The sequence below is a fragment of the Styela clava genome, chromosome 3, assembly GCF_964204865.1.
Source record: "Styela clava chromosome 3, kaStyClav1.hap1.2, whole genome shotgun sequence".
Lineage (NCBI taxonomy): Eukaryota > Metazoa > Chordata > Ascidiacea > Stolidobranchia > Styelidae > Styela > Styela clava.
The window spans coordinates 6,786,965-6,803,053 of NC_135252.1; the positions used below are offsets into that span (position 1 = coordinate 6,786,965).

Here is a 16,089-nt window from a genome sequence, read left to right on the forward strand (position 1 = left end):
TATAAGAATGAAGAAAAACAAATTTAAAAAATTAAGTTGTAAAATGAAAAGCAAGTACAAAAATACGAACAAAAATTAAAATGGTAGATTTTGTCCCTTAAAACAGATTTATGTGGCCGCAAAGGATCTTTATCAAATATGCTTGGGACAAATTCAGATGGCACCCAGTAAGCCTTGCATGGAAACCTTATAATGCACCGTACATCTAAAAATAAATCACTGTTTCTCAGAAATTTATTTGGTTATCATCAGTTTGTAAACTATTTGATGACGACTTGCACGTGAATCTTTTGATTCTGATAAGCGAGGTCGGTATCAGCGGCCTTACCAAACTCTTTCTATTCGCAATTTCGAAACGCTCCGCGTTGTTCTGCACAGACATCAACATGGCGAGTTGCTGGTGCTAAAGCTACGTGAAGATTAGAACTTGCGTTGTATTTGTCTGCATTGAGTTGTTAATCTGGGCTTGGTGTCAATGCTATACCTTCAGACATCAAACATAATATTGGGCTGCTGTTAACAATGTCACAGCAGGATTTTATTGTAATTTGTCCAGCATTAAATGTACCATTCTAGTGTCTTTTTCTTATATATTGTATATAATATATTGACATAATTTCACGACACTTTGCTTTGTTACTCTTATATGATATATTTTGTGGTCGCTCGGACATGTCGGCGAGGCAACAAATAACCCATGAATTTTAGTATTTCAAGAGAAAATTGGGAATTAGCGTGATGATTACCTGTTTTAATAGGCTTCGTGTTGTGATACTTGCGTTTCGACATGTTTAAAACATTCGCCTTTCTAATTCAAGAAGATTATACTGGTCCACTATGTAATTCGAATTGCATTAAATCATATTACGTCAACCAATCACATTTCTTGGTTTAAAAGAGAAATATTATCTACGGATGGGTTGTGTTTTCAGGGTATCATGTTTTACGTCAACAGCTGTGCTCTACATGCATTTCTTTATCTTAACCCAGTTATTCACTTTCAGTAAATGACTTTTGACAGTATAGGGTTGATTTTTATTGTCTGTCACTCGAATAGAATTTCGTTTTTGTCTTCACAAAATATTGTGCGCGAGACAGTTGTCCACTCACATATCTCAAATATATATGCCCAGCTGTTTTATTTATATGTGATTCAACTCTTCAACATGAGATTTCGTCGCAGAGAACGATTCTTAAGTCTCAAATATTTCAAGGTAAGTCGAAATATCACAAACGCATGTTGGCGCCGGAGAGTGCATTGCTCTGATTTTACACCTGCCCAGTCAGCGTTGTAGCGTAGTATATAAAAATTTGAATTGGTGCCCAAATCGATATTTAAATTCAGGGCACACACGCGTCAAACTGAAATGATGATAAATGATGATAAAATAAGAAAAAGATGATCAAAAATGATAAGATAAGAGAAGTAAAGACTCTCATAATGAAATTTACGTTGAAACTAGGTGAAGGACCTTTTCTTCATTAAAATTAATAGTTTGGTAAAATATTCTAAAATGTATTTCAGTCTTCCAGCCTAGTTACTTGCCCCCTATTTTTATAAAACAACCAATGCCATGCTTTCTGTGTATATTTGGATAATATTGGGTCAGATATAAAAAAAAAAAAGAATCGTTGTCGATATCGGAACAGGTTTGTGTCTCGTCGTGGAGGTATCATTTACGTGCTTGAAAATGGTAAATTGATAACGGGCAGATTTCAACAGGCGTAATAATTTTTGTAAACATTAACTCAATATGAAAAAAATAAATAAAACCAGCAATTATTGTGGCCAAAAAATAAAACTAGATTAACGGTTCAGCAATTCAAAAGGGTGATAAAACGGATGTTACTGGATACTAACATTAGCATTTTCAAGCAAATAAATTTATATAAATTAAGTTATTTCTTCTTTTTATGCGTGTTTGCATCCATGTCCAACATGTTGATCTGACTAGCGGCCATATCCATGAACTTATTTTGTACTGCTTCGTCAACTGTAAAGTAATTGCAGTTAAAAATAACAAATTTCAAGGAAACGAGTGAGCGAGCGCTTATATCCCAAATAGAAAAGTACGTTTGAAGAAATAATTTTTGATTTACGTGCTGGTTGAGTATTATTACTTTTGACCTGCTATTAAATAGTCTTGAACGACCTATTTTTTAATTTTGGCATATTCACAATGCTTTATCATGTACTATCTAATTTTAGGGATTATAAGTTCAAACTCATTAAAAACTGTACATTATATTGTTTTTATCAGCTGGAAATAAAAACGATTAATCCTGAGCATGATTTCAACTAGTTATTGGCGATGTTTGTCAATGGGTGAATAAAAATGAAATGAACATTTTTGGATGTATTTCAATATTACTGGAAACTTACCAAGTTTCTCTACCAGTTCTGCATCACAGCTACACTTTTTCTGTGATATTGGTTTTTTCCTAATTTGAGTTGTCCAAGCATCAGAGAATGCTACGATTGTAAACAGGAGCAGCAAAATAAAACTAATTGAGCGCATATTCTGCAAATGAAAGTAGATGTTTATTCATGTTGCTAAGAGCGACTGTAAACCATTAAATGGATTCACAAATGCCGTAATTTAATAGTTCACAAGATTTCACCAAATGCAAAATACATATGCAACAACCATGCTTATTCAATCATATTATAAATGCAGAAAATCAACAGATTGGGGGTTTGGGTTTACATACTACATTCAACAATTATATAAGAGTGGAATAGTCCGTATCGATTATGTGTAACATATGTGTAACTAAAATAGTGGAAATAATTCAATCAATTCGCACTTTTGGTTTAGTATTAGAATATCTTCCAGTTAAATTATCAACTGAAACATACCTCAGTTTGTTGAATATCGTTTGCAGTAATGTTGGGTCGGTACTCTCGTCGGTGATAAGAAAGCATTTGCAATCTCTCATATATATACACATTTGATTTCTTGTACAGATTTTTTCATTCTCGACACTTTTGTCATTTTCTTTTCTAATGGCGCAAAATTGTGATAGAATAGGTTTTAATAGTAAGTATAAAGCGTTTCAATTACTTTGAATCAGTTTTCATAAAATCACAAAACGTCCGTTTGAAGACAAACAACAATGCGAGTCATAAGTGCAGGCTTGGTTCGACAGAAAATTACAATTTGGCTTATTTGGGTTCAGAAAAGTTTGCAATTTGGGCGTTTTGAAATCTTTTTCCGGCCGAGGAAAAGTGAATGATTGTGAAGGCCATTTCAAGTACTAAATTAACTAAATTTACGATGCGACACAGATAATAACGCATGATGATCCGATTAAAGTTCCTGAAAACATTCCGTTGCCCCCCAAAAGTGTGTTAAAATCGGAAAATCAAGAACTAATCTTGGTACATAGTGTACAGTTTTTGATATATATATATGATATACCGCGTGGGAAAGGGGGTCAGAGAAATAAGTAAAGTATAAAATTGTTGGTATATTTTGAAACATCAGTTTGGTGAATATATCTGTAGAATGATAAAAAAATTTACCGTCTTTATGGAGAAGGTTAGACAAGGAAGGCTGCATGAAAGTAACATACGAAAAAAATGAGCATTCTTGTTGAATCTTCCGAAAGGCATTATTCACTCATATAAAAACATTGATAAAATATGTGTAAGACACATGTTTTGCGCTTTTACAGTCAAATGGAGCGAATGGAGGCGACCTGGATTCAATAAAATATGCATTGGCTAAAAAATTCAAGGTGGGCCTGTAACATGGCTAATACATAAATTTTATTTCAAATAACCAATTACAGACCCTATTTTTTCAAGTTGAGCAGCTGTTTCATCTTCAGTATGTAATTGAAAAAATTCAACCAATTTCCCTTTAAAAATTAGTTTCCAAGCTGGATTCGTTTAAAGTGGCTTGACTTTAATATAATCAGAAAAACAGAAGCATGTGAAGACCTCCAAAAATTATAGAATTCCTATCAAACAAATGAAGGATATTTTGAATTTTATTTACTTGTAACCGTGTATATGTTCCTTTATCGGAATATTATTACTCGAGTACAGATATTTCAGTAAATAGAAGGGCACGTAAGGTTACATTTGCCAGGTATAGAGAACAAGAATTAGAATAAAAGCTTTCCTATTTTGATAAACTGAACTAAGCAATGAAATACGATAAATGTGTAAGATCAACAGCTCACCTTATGTTCTATTGTTATTAGTTATAAACCGGCATAATACCGACTGTTAAAATCTGTGATTACTGTTTTGAATAAAACATACGCAAATTATCAATTTGCTGACCTTATTTAAAAATAGCCTTGCGATTTACAACACAATCGGGTTTAAGGGAAGTAATTGTGCGTGTTACAAATATTATAGGAAATAAAAATAGTTGAAAGAGCGTTTGAATATTTTGCCTACTTTTATTATTAATAACTAAAGTTCGAATCATTCATTTGATAAATTATTGTGAATTCGTCTTCGTCCCAAAACTGTTCATTCCCTCACGATTTTTTCACGGATGATGACTACGATTTTGATTTCTTGTTCATCTGCCTCATTTGCCACATATATGGAGGGCATAATATCAGGTGCTCAATTGATTTTAATGAGCAACCTATATAATAAAAAAATTTCGTTCTCCGTAGTTCCATTGCCTGCAAACTTTACTCTCAGTCACAAGGTGTTTTTGTTTTCTTGTGCATGAACTGTTCGATTATAAAGGTATTTGAATGTACTTCGAATTCTAACTATTTGTAATTGGGTAACAGGCCGTATAACCTGAAGATAACCGACAAACCTTGTCAACTTAATGGCAGTTTCACAAGACAGCGAGATAGTTGATCGTTAAATTTCTAATCCCATGAAAATGAAGCGAAATTTGCCTCGCCTCTGGCGTTACCACCGTAAATCGAGATAGATTGGAAGGAGTAAAAATGACAAGTTTCGATTCCCTAACATGTCTGTTACTATTGAGTTCAGCGATACATATAGGGTGATAGGCATCGAAAACTCTCATCATGACAAGTTAGGCAAAAAAACAACATGAAATGAGAATCATATCCATCTGGTCGAGAAGATCTAAATGCTTGTGCCAACCTTTTAAAAGTGAGGCAAATATCCAAATGTATTATTAATATGCTAACACTATTACTTTATACCTCGAGTTATAAATGTCAGCACGGCACGTCCAAACTCTCATCCTCTTTTCTCGAAACTCTCGTAACCTAAAAACTATCTTCCCCCAAACATTTTGCGTTGTAATTCGTAAGGCTATTTTTAGATAAGGTCAGCAAATCGGTGATCAACATATGTACCAAAAAAACATCCGCTAATTTCAATAGCCAGTATCATGTCGGTTTATCACCAACAATAGGACGTTGTTTTTGGTTCTATTGAGGACATATGCTGACCGCCGTTGATCTTACACATTTATTGGACACGAGGAGTACCTATGGATCGTTTTGTTGTTGTTGGTATTTTTGTTGTTGTTGTGAAAATTTTTTGTTTTGTTTAATTGGTGGAGCAGTTATATTTGTCGCTAGAAGGGTATTTATTACCTTATATATATAGTTTATGGGAATCGTTTTGCAGACACGAAGTCTACATATGGATCGTTTTGTGATGATGTTGTTGTTCACGGTATCTTCTCGGTATTATTATTATTATTCTTGAGTAAAAATCGCTTTTCTCTTTAACTACTGGATCAATTGCTTTGGAATTTTCAGTGGTTAAAGACTGTTGTTGTTGCCAGAAGGCTATTATATTTATTTATTACTAAATATTCGATGAATCCTATGCGATTTGATATTTCTATTCATGGAAACACGGCTTTCATTTCACCAAGCGTGACGGCCCTACGTGAAGACTGCCTCGGTTTTGACATAGTTGTTGTTAAGACATAGTTACATCACGCTTCCTACGTCTTTCTTTGCTTATATTACAATGGTCCCTCTCGCTTGAAAAACACTGCACTCTCACCTTTCTCAAATGCACTGTAATAAGCCGATATCCGTTTTTGTAATTTGTGACATGTATTTTATCAGACACGAAATGAACTTATGGACCGTTTGGTTATTATGTTTTGGGTGGTCGTGGTTAGAATTTTCTTATTATCGCACTAGAAAAAATCGCTTTTTTCTTTAACTACTGGACAAATTCCTTTGAAATTTTCAGAGAGTTGTCAAAGAGACAAAAAAATTTATTTAAATAAAATATCAATGTATTTTCCCTGCATATATATAGCGATTCTGTCAATCTGTGCAAGATTGAAAAAATATATATATATCCAACACGGTGGTCGAAACCTTGTCGTGGCGTGTCGACTTGTTACCAAAATCGATCAGCGGTCCAAACCAAACACTCCTTACAGGTGACAGGGCATTTTTATTACCAAATTATATCTGTTAATATAACAGAAACGACATGAAAAATTTAAAAACTGCTGAAGAGATATAATATCACTAATTGTTGTTTGAAATATCCAGCCGCAATGATTTCAATCTCGATCAAACTAATTTTAGCCAGAGGATTGTTTTTTATTAACAAAGTTAAAAACACATACAAAAAAGAGTTAACCGGGTTATGTTCCAGCAGAAATTGCTGGAGTTCAGAATTGTGGTTGTCTCGTGTAGGACCCCTACAAGTTCACACGTTATGAAGCTGTCTCTTGAGATCCCCACGTATCCCAGCAAAAATGCTGATGAAATGCCACGTATATGTGACAAGAGTGTGTATGATAACATAAGAACCACTAGGTGAACCCTTATTTGATATCACTTGTTCGTCTGACTATTCCTAACTTCCTAACTTTAACTGACAGGCCTGAAAAATTCAGTATAAATATGCTGAATGAAGGACAGGCATTCTGGAGATGGCCTCACAAAACTGTTGCTTTATAGGAGTGATTTTGTATATGTCCAATGATGAGCGTCTAAAGCTCTCCATCCAGTCTTTCAGTATAGATTCTCGAAAATCTGAAAACTGTAATTCCAGCCATAAACATTTTTATCTAACTATGTACAGATGTAACTGATATAAAGTTCTATTCTGTATTGGAGTCATTTTTTATTGTGCATCCCCATCCATTTCAGTATGTGTCAACCTCATTGCGCTTGGTTTCAAATATTCACTAATATCCATCCATTCTGATGTTCGAACAAAATTGATGGAGAAGTAAAATAAATATATAAACATAGTCATATTCCGATTTTGAGGAAATATATTACTCAGTCGTTTATTCTGTTTTTCAGCCTCAAGACATGATAATGCAAAACACAGAATTGGAAAGGATCGTCATATATTTCAATTAATTTTAATTGTGTAAAAAAATTTCGCATCGGGCGTGAAATACTTTTCGTGATACATTTATTTAATAGCTTCTAATATCTCCAACAATCTAAACAAAGTTTGATGAAAATAAACTAGATTCACATTCTCTACACACATAGATAAAATAATACAAAGTTAATTTGCCACAATGTTAATTTGTACAATGCAAGATGCACATGCAAGATTTAAAAACTATTTCCCCTGATGCATTCTGGTTATGACATCCTCTCCCAGAAACACCATTAGTAGCACCATTATTGAAAATAATTCGCTCTAGCGCTTTGAGGTAAACTATACCCTCAGGGCAAATTCATCGCTTCCACGCATCATTGCTGCATTTATTACAAAAGCCCTTGACTTTTAATGCAAGTTTTGTAGTAGTTAAACAGCATAGTAAAGAACATAATAAATGATAGTTTCTGTAGAATGGTTTTATATTGATTTTTCAAGAATCACATAAATCTGTAGGAAATTGATTCGAAATTTGTGGAACTCGGGTAGTCAGTAGCTTTTGATACAAAAATTGTTTAGAGCTATAGGCTCGAAGCTTATTTTACAAAAACTACATTTTGTATGAGTTAGCAATGTAGCCAATATTTGCTATTTCAAAAATGGTACTTAAAAATTCTTGGATTGAAGATCAAATCCTTCAAATATGTTGTACTTTTCGATGAGATCGGGTTGAGTTATCTGACACAGCTGGCGGTGATAGCTGGTACAGATTCAATCAGTGACTTAACAACATTATTTCATAACAAGACAGCTTTAAGAATTACTATGTTGTTGAGCTAACTTAGTAACGGCATCTAACCACATCATTGCAAAACCACGCGATTAATTGCAGTGAATATGAACATAAAGCTTTACTTGTCATCTCTAAGAGTAAGTCCCGAGAAGACGTTTCAATCACATTCTTATGCTCATTGTGAACCTAATTTTGCACATTATTATTTATTAAAATTCTAGCACATCATAAGCCCGCTTTGCACAGTCTGTGCTTTCTGTCGAAATATAAATTGTGCCTACAATTCTTTATAATTTGCATGGAATACGCTCGATCTCCAATATGAAATATGCTATTCGAGGTTCAGTTCTGAAAACGACAACAACGACATTCATCGAGATTATATTCAGGTTGGTAAAACGCAATTGAATTTTAAAGCAAGAGTTTTAAAATAGAAATCGCAATATGCAAGACAAAAACTAACTCTAAAGTCAGTTTTATGAAATTGTTTTATACCAAATCCCTCTAGAATAAATTAAGTTTATGTTAAATGCCTATAATTTAACTCTATGACATCACCTCATTTCTGTTTTTGCATTTTGTTTATGCTAAGATGATATGCTAAGAAGTATAGCGCGACAACTAACAACTATAACCTATATAAACTATAAACCTTACAGAAATGTTTCAAGTTCTCGCTATCGTGTCTTCGGATTTGTGACCGTGTTTGGCTTATTTTATATCACAATATTGGTTACCGGCTATTCATATTTTCATCAACATCATCAAGCAAAGTCGTCAAGAAGTTTTAATCATATAATGAAGATAAAAAATATTCAAGGTAACATTTCAGCTTTCAGTAGGATTGATACCTTAACCATTATCTTTGTGATCGAAGATAATAACGGAATATAATGGCAAGTATACGAGACGGCAATTACAATAGTAAAAGTCACAGTCATGTCTCATCAGTTTTCCTTTTGTCTTGCAGAAAGTTCGATCGTTGTGCATTCGTCTACTACGAGTATACCATTTAGAAAATATTCACTGAACACCAGGTAACGTTTTACGTTTTTCATCTTGCGAATTTGCTTACGCCGTAACTTGATTGGATTGTAGCTTAACTAAATACAGTTGTAAAACGTGCATGAACAAATATACGGCAAAACAAAGGGTGTCAACGATGTCAATTTTGCCGACAAGCCTACATATCCCACTAAGCTCAGGTATGATTGCATGGTTACAAACGCGTTTTGAACAAATATTGAATAGTTTAAATTTTTCCATTCATAGCACTACCAAGACAATACTTCTTTGGGATTTACCGAAATCTGTTTCATATCCTGAAAATTTGTCAGTTTCTCGATGCGGAAAATGTACAATAACAAGAGATAAGACTACCGTCAATAAGAGTGACGCGGTCGTGTTTCACTTCAATGGATCACGAAAGCCGTCGGATTTCCCTTCGCCAAAAACAAGGTTATTCTCACTAGTAATTTATCTGTACTGATAGACTACGTTGAGTATAACACTCTTCTTATTTATTGATTGACTTTACGTTACTTCACATCTGTTTGTTTCCGTTTACACAGAAATGAATCGAAGTTCAAAATTTTTCAAAACATTTATAACTAGAGAATAGAGATGTTTACATTTGATTTAGTTATAGTACTGAATGACTGATTTCTATCTGAATGACTGCTTTTATCCTGACAGAAAATCTTCACATCATCCTGAGCTCCTCGCTTGCATTTGTTCCCTCAGTAAAATTTGGAAATAATTAACCCAAATTTCAAAAAAATGAGTTTTTTAGGGTTGATGATAAAATATAATTTGTATTTTCAGACACAAAGATCAAATTTATGTGTGGACATGTCGTGAGAGTCCGAAGACGACAAAAGACAATTATAATCTTGACCTATCATCCCTCGCGAACATGTTCAATTGGACAATGACTCACAGGTATTTCGATGTCTTCTCCCCGATCGCATTGCTGACGCTGTGTACATTTTATTTATATGATTTGTTATATCACAGATTAGATTCTGATGTTTTCTATCCATACGCTGAAATCTTACATCGACTTCAAGATAACAAAATATCAAACCAGAGCGAACTTACTGACGAACCGAAATATGTCGATTTATTTTATCAAAGCGTTGAATATCTTTTATCCCAGAAACAGCATCTAGTTGCTTGGGTTGTTGGAAATTGTGGCAACACTGTGGGAGCGCAAGCAAGGATGAAATTGGTCAATTCTTTTTCCAAAGTAAGAATTTATATAATTTACTTCATTTATCACCTGTAAAAGGCTGTTTTTAAGTTAGAGTATATCAATAGTACGATTAAAATAAATTGTAAACAGATATGAGGTGAAATGAGCAAGCGACATGATTTGGCATTATATGGTTTTGTTTCAAAACAGTATCACAGATTTGCATACACGTAGCCGATGTGGGATGATGAAAATTGGTGATTTGTCAATTAAGCAGATTGTTATATATTCACTTACGTGAGTTCTTTAATATTTAGTTCGGATTGCCTATTCACAAATTTGGAAGATGTTTCAAGGACAAACCATTTCCCCCCTATAGATCTGAAGAAACTCATGCTATATTGATGAAGTATAAATTTTATCTGGCTTTCGAAAATACATTCGGATGTCGTGACTATGTTACCTATAAATTTTGGAAAAATGCCATATACAGGTGAGCTGATTTTTGTAAATTCTCCCCTTTTTCGCTATAATTTTGTATTTTATTGATTAGTTGCGATATCCATACCTGTTTGAATTCAATATTATGATGGCAAAATTAAAGCAAAATATTCTTTATACATTAATCTCGGTTTCAAATATATTTTCAATACCTTGATTTTTATTGAAAGTTTTGTTTTAATTCCATTCTTTGAGCCGAGCCGTTTTAATATGAATTTAAGAATATAAACATTTTATTATATAAAAGTTTACAATACTCTAAACAACAATCAATATACTCCGTGTTTCTAAAGTAACATGCCCACCAAAAAGTTCGAGCTCAAACAATTGTTTTGGCCTTAACAGTGATGTTTGCATTATAGCGGAGCTGTTCCCATAGCTTGGGGTCCAAGTAAACAAGATCTATTACGCTTGGCACCGAAGAGATCTTTCCTCCATATTGAAGATTTTGAATCTGTTGGTCATCTTGTCAATTATTTGAAATATATCGATTCCAACGACACTGCGTATCGGGAGTTTTTTGAGTGGAGGGAAAAAGAAATTAAAATGGACATTGACAAACCAAAACCTTTGCGAGAAACTGCTATTTCAAATAATCAAAAAGATTGGATATTTTCTCGCCAGCAAGCCTTTGGCTATTGTAAATTATGTCGAAAATTACACGCAAAAGACAGCCAAGTTCTTGGAGATATTTTCACTCGAAAATCAATATCATCACTTCAAGAATGGTGGTATGGTACAGAGAGTGAAGCCTGTTTCAAATAAATTACGATTATTGTTGTTTCATGAACAACCAACAATGATCAGGCACTTAAAGAGTTGGGATTCGGTTTAATGACTCATCGAATCGAAAACTCATGCATAAGCCTCTCTATGACTATAACGAAAAACTAATCAATCATGATGAAATACATGACACTATAACTATGCAATTTACTCCTTTTTGCTTCAATGTATTTGCTGGCGTATTCTTTCATATTAGATTTGTTAACACGGTGTCTCTCGTAATGTGAATTATATTTTATATGTTGAACCGCATGGAGTATTTCGAAATTTGTAATATTTCAAAGTATTTGAAAATCATTGCCTCTTTGTCATTATGAGCCTGAAATCGGCTTAGTTTTATCTGGCCTTTATTTCTATATTTGAAGAAATACTTACGTATGGTCCGAGCTGGGCAACTACTCATGTAACGTCGACCAATTGTGCAACGCGACCCGTTGACACCATGAACCACGTATACCATAAACGTCATTTAAATGCGCCATTCCGTTTTATGAATGCTATTTTATTAATTTTCCGCGGCTAATATTTGTCAGTTCGTTTGGAAAACGTTAACACTTACCAATCGAGGTTCCAATTATTTGCGCGATAAGAATCCTGTTCTTCCTGCGCTGCGTATTATAGCAGAGTCGCGCGTGTAGAATATACATTGAATTTGAAGCGCTACAATGTTTTTGCTTTTACAAAAGAAGGGAGGCTTGGAGGAGGCCCAGTCGGGAAGAAGTGATCAAAATACTGCAAATTTAGTTACTTTGAATATATTAAAAAATGAGAGCACTTCTAATCAGCCTATTGTTATATATATTGCATGGGTGGCGTTTTTTTCATTTTAAGCAAGATATATAAAGCACAAACAAAATAACATACCAATTTTTTTTTATTTTTGTTTTTGGGTACTGCTGACACTGTGGTTTACTACTGTTGTGGGCAAAAGAATACGTTTTCTCTCAGTTACCACTAAACTCTGTTTTCCTCTGTCACCTTTCTTTTGACACTCATTTTATGATGAATTGTTATGTTTGACTAATTTTATAACTTGTAGCGTCCGTGAGGTCTAGTGCTATTGTCAAAGAACAGCCAAGTCCGTCAAGTTGGGCTTTAGTAACCTACGTTAAAAAAACGGGATCGCGCGGCGCAAATTGATATATATATATATATATATATATGCGTTTTGTCACTGCTGTCATATGGCCCACGCTTGAAAATAGAGGTGTGTTTCACTAAAATAAAGGTACGAAACGTCTCTCCGGCAGATAAGGAGTTGCTTGACGCGAGTTGACATAACAAATCATTCTCCTTGGCTTCTACTACCTTTTATCTTATTGCTCCGCTCAATTTTCCTTTCACTTATCGCTCGATTATTTCGAAAAAAAACAAAGCGCGACGCTTTGACACGTACCGGTAATTCGCCTTGACGTTTATAGATACAATTTTGAAATTCGGGATTTCAACGAACCTAATTCCCCAATTGCAGTATAACAAAACATATCAACTTGGGTAAACGTGCATGAATTCGAACATCCATGACAATCACTCCTTCTACTTTTTAGTATCCATAAGTGCAGATTTCAGGATTTCACTCCAAAATGTGACGCATAACTAAATTAATGAAACAATCTCAGTTTCGTTCTTGAAGCAGTGTTAATTGGTCGTAGGCAAATGCTTTAAATTTTATTGATAAATCAAGCAGGGTGCCTTCCTTGATTTCTGCTATTAAAAATAACCACTCAAATTTATCGTATATTGTTTCGACCTGAATTGGATTTCAGGACTTGAGTAAACTCGGACTACAACCATTTCAATTGCCTTGTCTACTTTCTTACATATTCTGTTATTTATTCACTACTGCTTTTGCTTCAACAAAGTCCATACAACTTTCTACATCAAATATTAGTATATATGAACTGCCTCAGTGGTCAAAAATGAACGTGCTGTTTGGGGACAATGCCCAGTTTTTGGTTGTTAAATCGAAGTATTTCAACAATCATAGTACAGTGATACATCGTGTTTTGGATTCCGAATCAATAGCCCTGTATTCATTCAATGGAGCCGTCTTCAACGGTATGACATAGGTATTCTTGAACACTAGAGTTCATGAAAACAATCTGAAATTACATTGTTTTTGAAATTATAATGTCCAAAACTGTTGATTTAAATATGTAAATTCATGAATGCAGCGCCTCCACAGGATTATCATTTTTAAGGCGCTTAGCTTAGCAACATTTGGAATGAATATGGCTGGTAGCAGCAGTGCTGGTCATTAAAATTCTCGGAAAACCACCTATGATGCAATAATCTAGTTCTTACTAAGAAGAAGCTAAATAAAATACGAATGAGGCAATAATACACTCACTCATACACTGTATGCCGAAATGAAAAAAAACTGAAAAATGGAAAAAAAAAATTGTTTTGACAGACTTGAACCATCTTAATGCGACCCAATTTTACCGCTTGCGACCTATACTTTGGGAACCGCTGTGATGTGAATTATTAAAGAGTATTTGGCTCTATGCCTCCCTTTTTGTTAAATCCCAATGCTTCTGACAAGAACTGCTATAAGCTCGTTTGTTGCATTCCAAGAACATGGTACCAAATGTTCAATCCGGTGAAATGTTAATCAATATCATGGTAACCATTTTGATTCACGGGAGCCAGAGCTTCGAGAACAAAGAGCCGCATGTGGCTACGGAGTCGCAGGTTGCCGATCGCTGGTTTACAGCGTTGCTTATACTTCCAACCTAACTATATGCAGCGAATGCGCCCTTCTATCGCATAATAATCACATTCGTTTTGCCTATTTTGTGATCTGATAGTGAAGTTCACTCCAGCATTTCACGGATGTCTATAATAGACAATGAAGTGTGAATAAAATTAAAAATTATTTGCTCTGTCGCCGTCATCTAACAGAACTATCAGAAATACTACTTTATTATCCGGTTAACTGTCACGATAATATCAGATAGCAAAATACCTCTCGGGTAACCGGATATTCGTTATCCGGATAATCTGACGTTATGCTGGATCATCAGTGTGGATTTCTCGAATGAAAAAGTAATTACAAATTTTATGCATCGCTATAGATCTCGCTGCTACCATTGTATTTTTTAAACTGTTTTGTTAAAATTTGCAAGACTCACTCATATGCAGACATGAGACAAGAAGTAAATTAAAAATATTCTACTTCTACACTACACCAATCTACTGCCATGAAGAAATCGCTCAAACTGAAAGAACCAAAATGTTTAAAACCCAGTTTCTTAAAAATGTTTGATCGTAAATTAATTAGCCGAATATACTGTGATGCAGTAATATGCCAATAATGGAGAATGATGCCAAAATCTTATAATTGATTTAATTTTAAATAACTTGATTTCAGTAGTCGGAAAAATTAATATAGTTTCATAATGCTATCAATTTATCATGCTATCAAATGCAATAAAATGTTTATAAAGACATTGTAGTTTTGTTCTTCTCTGAACTTTATAGAATAGATTTGCTAGTTGTTCCTACCTGTATTCAATGCTCCATTATTGCAATATTAATTTTTGTACTACAGTAGGTAAAACTAAATTTTGGAAAATTGTATATAGCTCTTTTTTCTTACTTGGCAAGTTCATGATTCACATTCTCATTGATATTTATTTTGCCTTTTTTGTATCAGTCAAAATTATCTTCAGTGGTAGGTTGACCTTGCAGTCTTTGCCCGCCAATTATATTTTGTGCTTTTTTTCTTTGCAGTGTATAATTTCAATTGTTATGTATTCGGAAAGCAAGAGATCGAAAGACTGTTGGAAAACGAAGTTGTACGCTAATGCAAAGTGCAAACTGTCACAGTATTTTTCATACGTGAAAAATACTAACAAGGAAATGAACATGACCAAAACCAACGGCCGGCAAACAACTTGCCCAATGTTACCCAAGTTCATGTACGACATTTGTGCCATATTTGGGAAACGCGAAACAATGGAGTCTTATGGAAAATTTTTGTCGTGTTGTTGTACAGAACCGAATAAGTCAGCTATTAAAAGGGTTAGAATGAAGCCGAAGGGTGGACATAAACATTAAGCTTGATGCTACCTAAATATATGAAGCAATTAGAAATAAATAAAAAAGCTATACGTTAAATTTGGCCACAAACACAGAAACGCAAATGCAATAAAATGTCCAACAACCGGAACGCGGTTTCGTTGCGTTTCGACTACAGCTCCCCACTGAATGTAAATGTATTATAAATGTAATTTGGCAAACATAAAAGAATATCATCATGTTCGACTAAGATTCTACTTCAAAACGCGACCTTCAAAACATTTCTACCTAAAATATAAGTGAAAATAATTGGTATGTTTCAATAATTGTGTGCGAACTTTTCATAGGGCGCCTTGTTGGATGGCCGAGTATAATACGCACAAGATGGAATCCATTGTCTGAGCGTTGCCTCGCTTGTAATATATATACGCTTTGACCAAAACCAGCAACAACAACATAAAAAACAAAACGAATCATATCTACATTGGTGTCCAATAGATTATTATCTCTCCGTGT

At 34.1% G+C, this 16,089-nt stretch overlaps 1 protein-coding gene and 1 long non-coding RNA gene across 5 annotated transcripts; one reads left to right on the forward strand and one right to left on the reverse strand.

Moving 5' to 3' along the window:
• Positions 1-1,611: 1,611 nt before the first annotated feature.
• LOC120343529 (uncharacterized) lies at positions 1,612-7,501 on the reverse strand. Of its 4 annotated transcripts, none has more exons than XR_013474849.1 (4): positions 7,154-7,501; positions 2,861-6,632; positions 2,384-2,522; positions 1,612-1,994 (listed from the first exon to the last, which is right to left on the reverse strand). It is a non-coding gene; the product is annotated as an uncharacterized LOC120343529 (long non-coding RNA). The 4 variants fall into 4 exon arrangements; XR_013474850.1 differs by having other exon boundaries at positions 2,861-3,004; positions 3,798-7,501; XR_005569632.2 differs by having other exon boundaries at positions 2,861-3,004; positions 3,527-7,501.
• Positions 7,502-7,764: 263 nt separating this feature from the next.
• LOC120343151 (alpha-(1,3)-fucosyltransferase 7-like) lies at positions 7,765-13,695 on the forward strand. Its single transcript, XM_039412271.2, has 8 exons — positions 7,765-8,458; positions 8,729-8,889; positions 9,040-9,106; positions 9,342-9,527; positions 9,894-10,010; positions 10,086-10,317; positions 10,581-10,756; positions 11,127-13,695. The coding sequence occupies exons 1-8, from the start codon at positions 8,391-8,393 to the stop codon at positions 11,527-11,529; spliced, it is 1,410 nt and encodes a 469-aa protein (XP_039268205.2). The 5' UTR covers positions 7,765-8,390; the 3' UTR covers positions 11,530-13,695.
• The last annotated feature ends 2,394 nt before the right edge of the window (positions 13,696-16,089 follow it).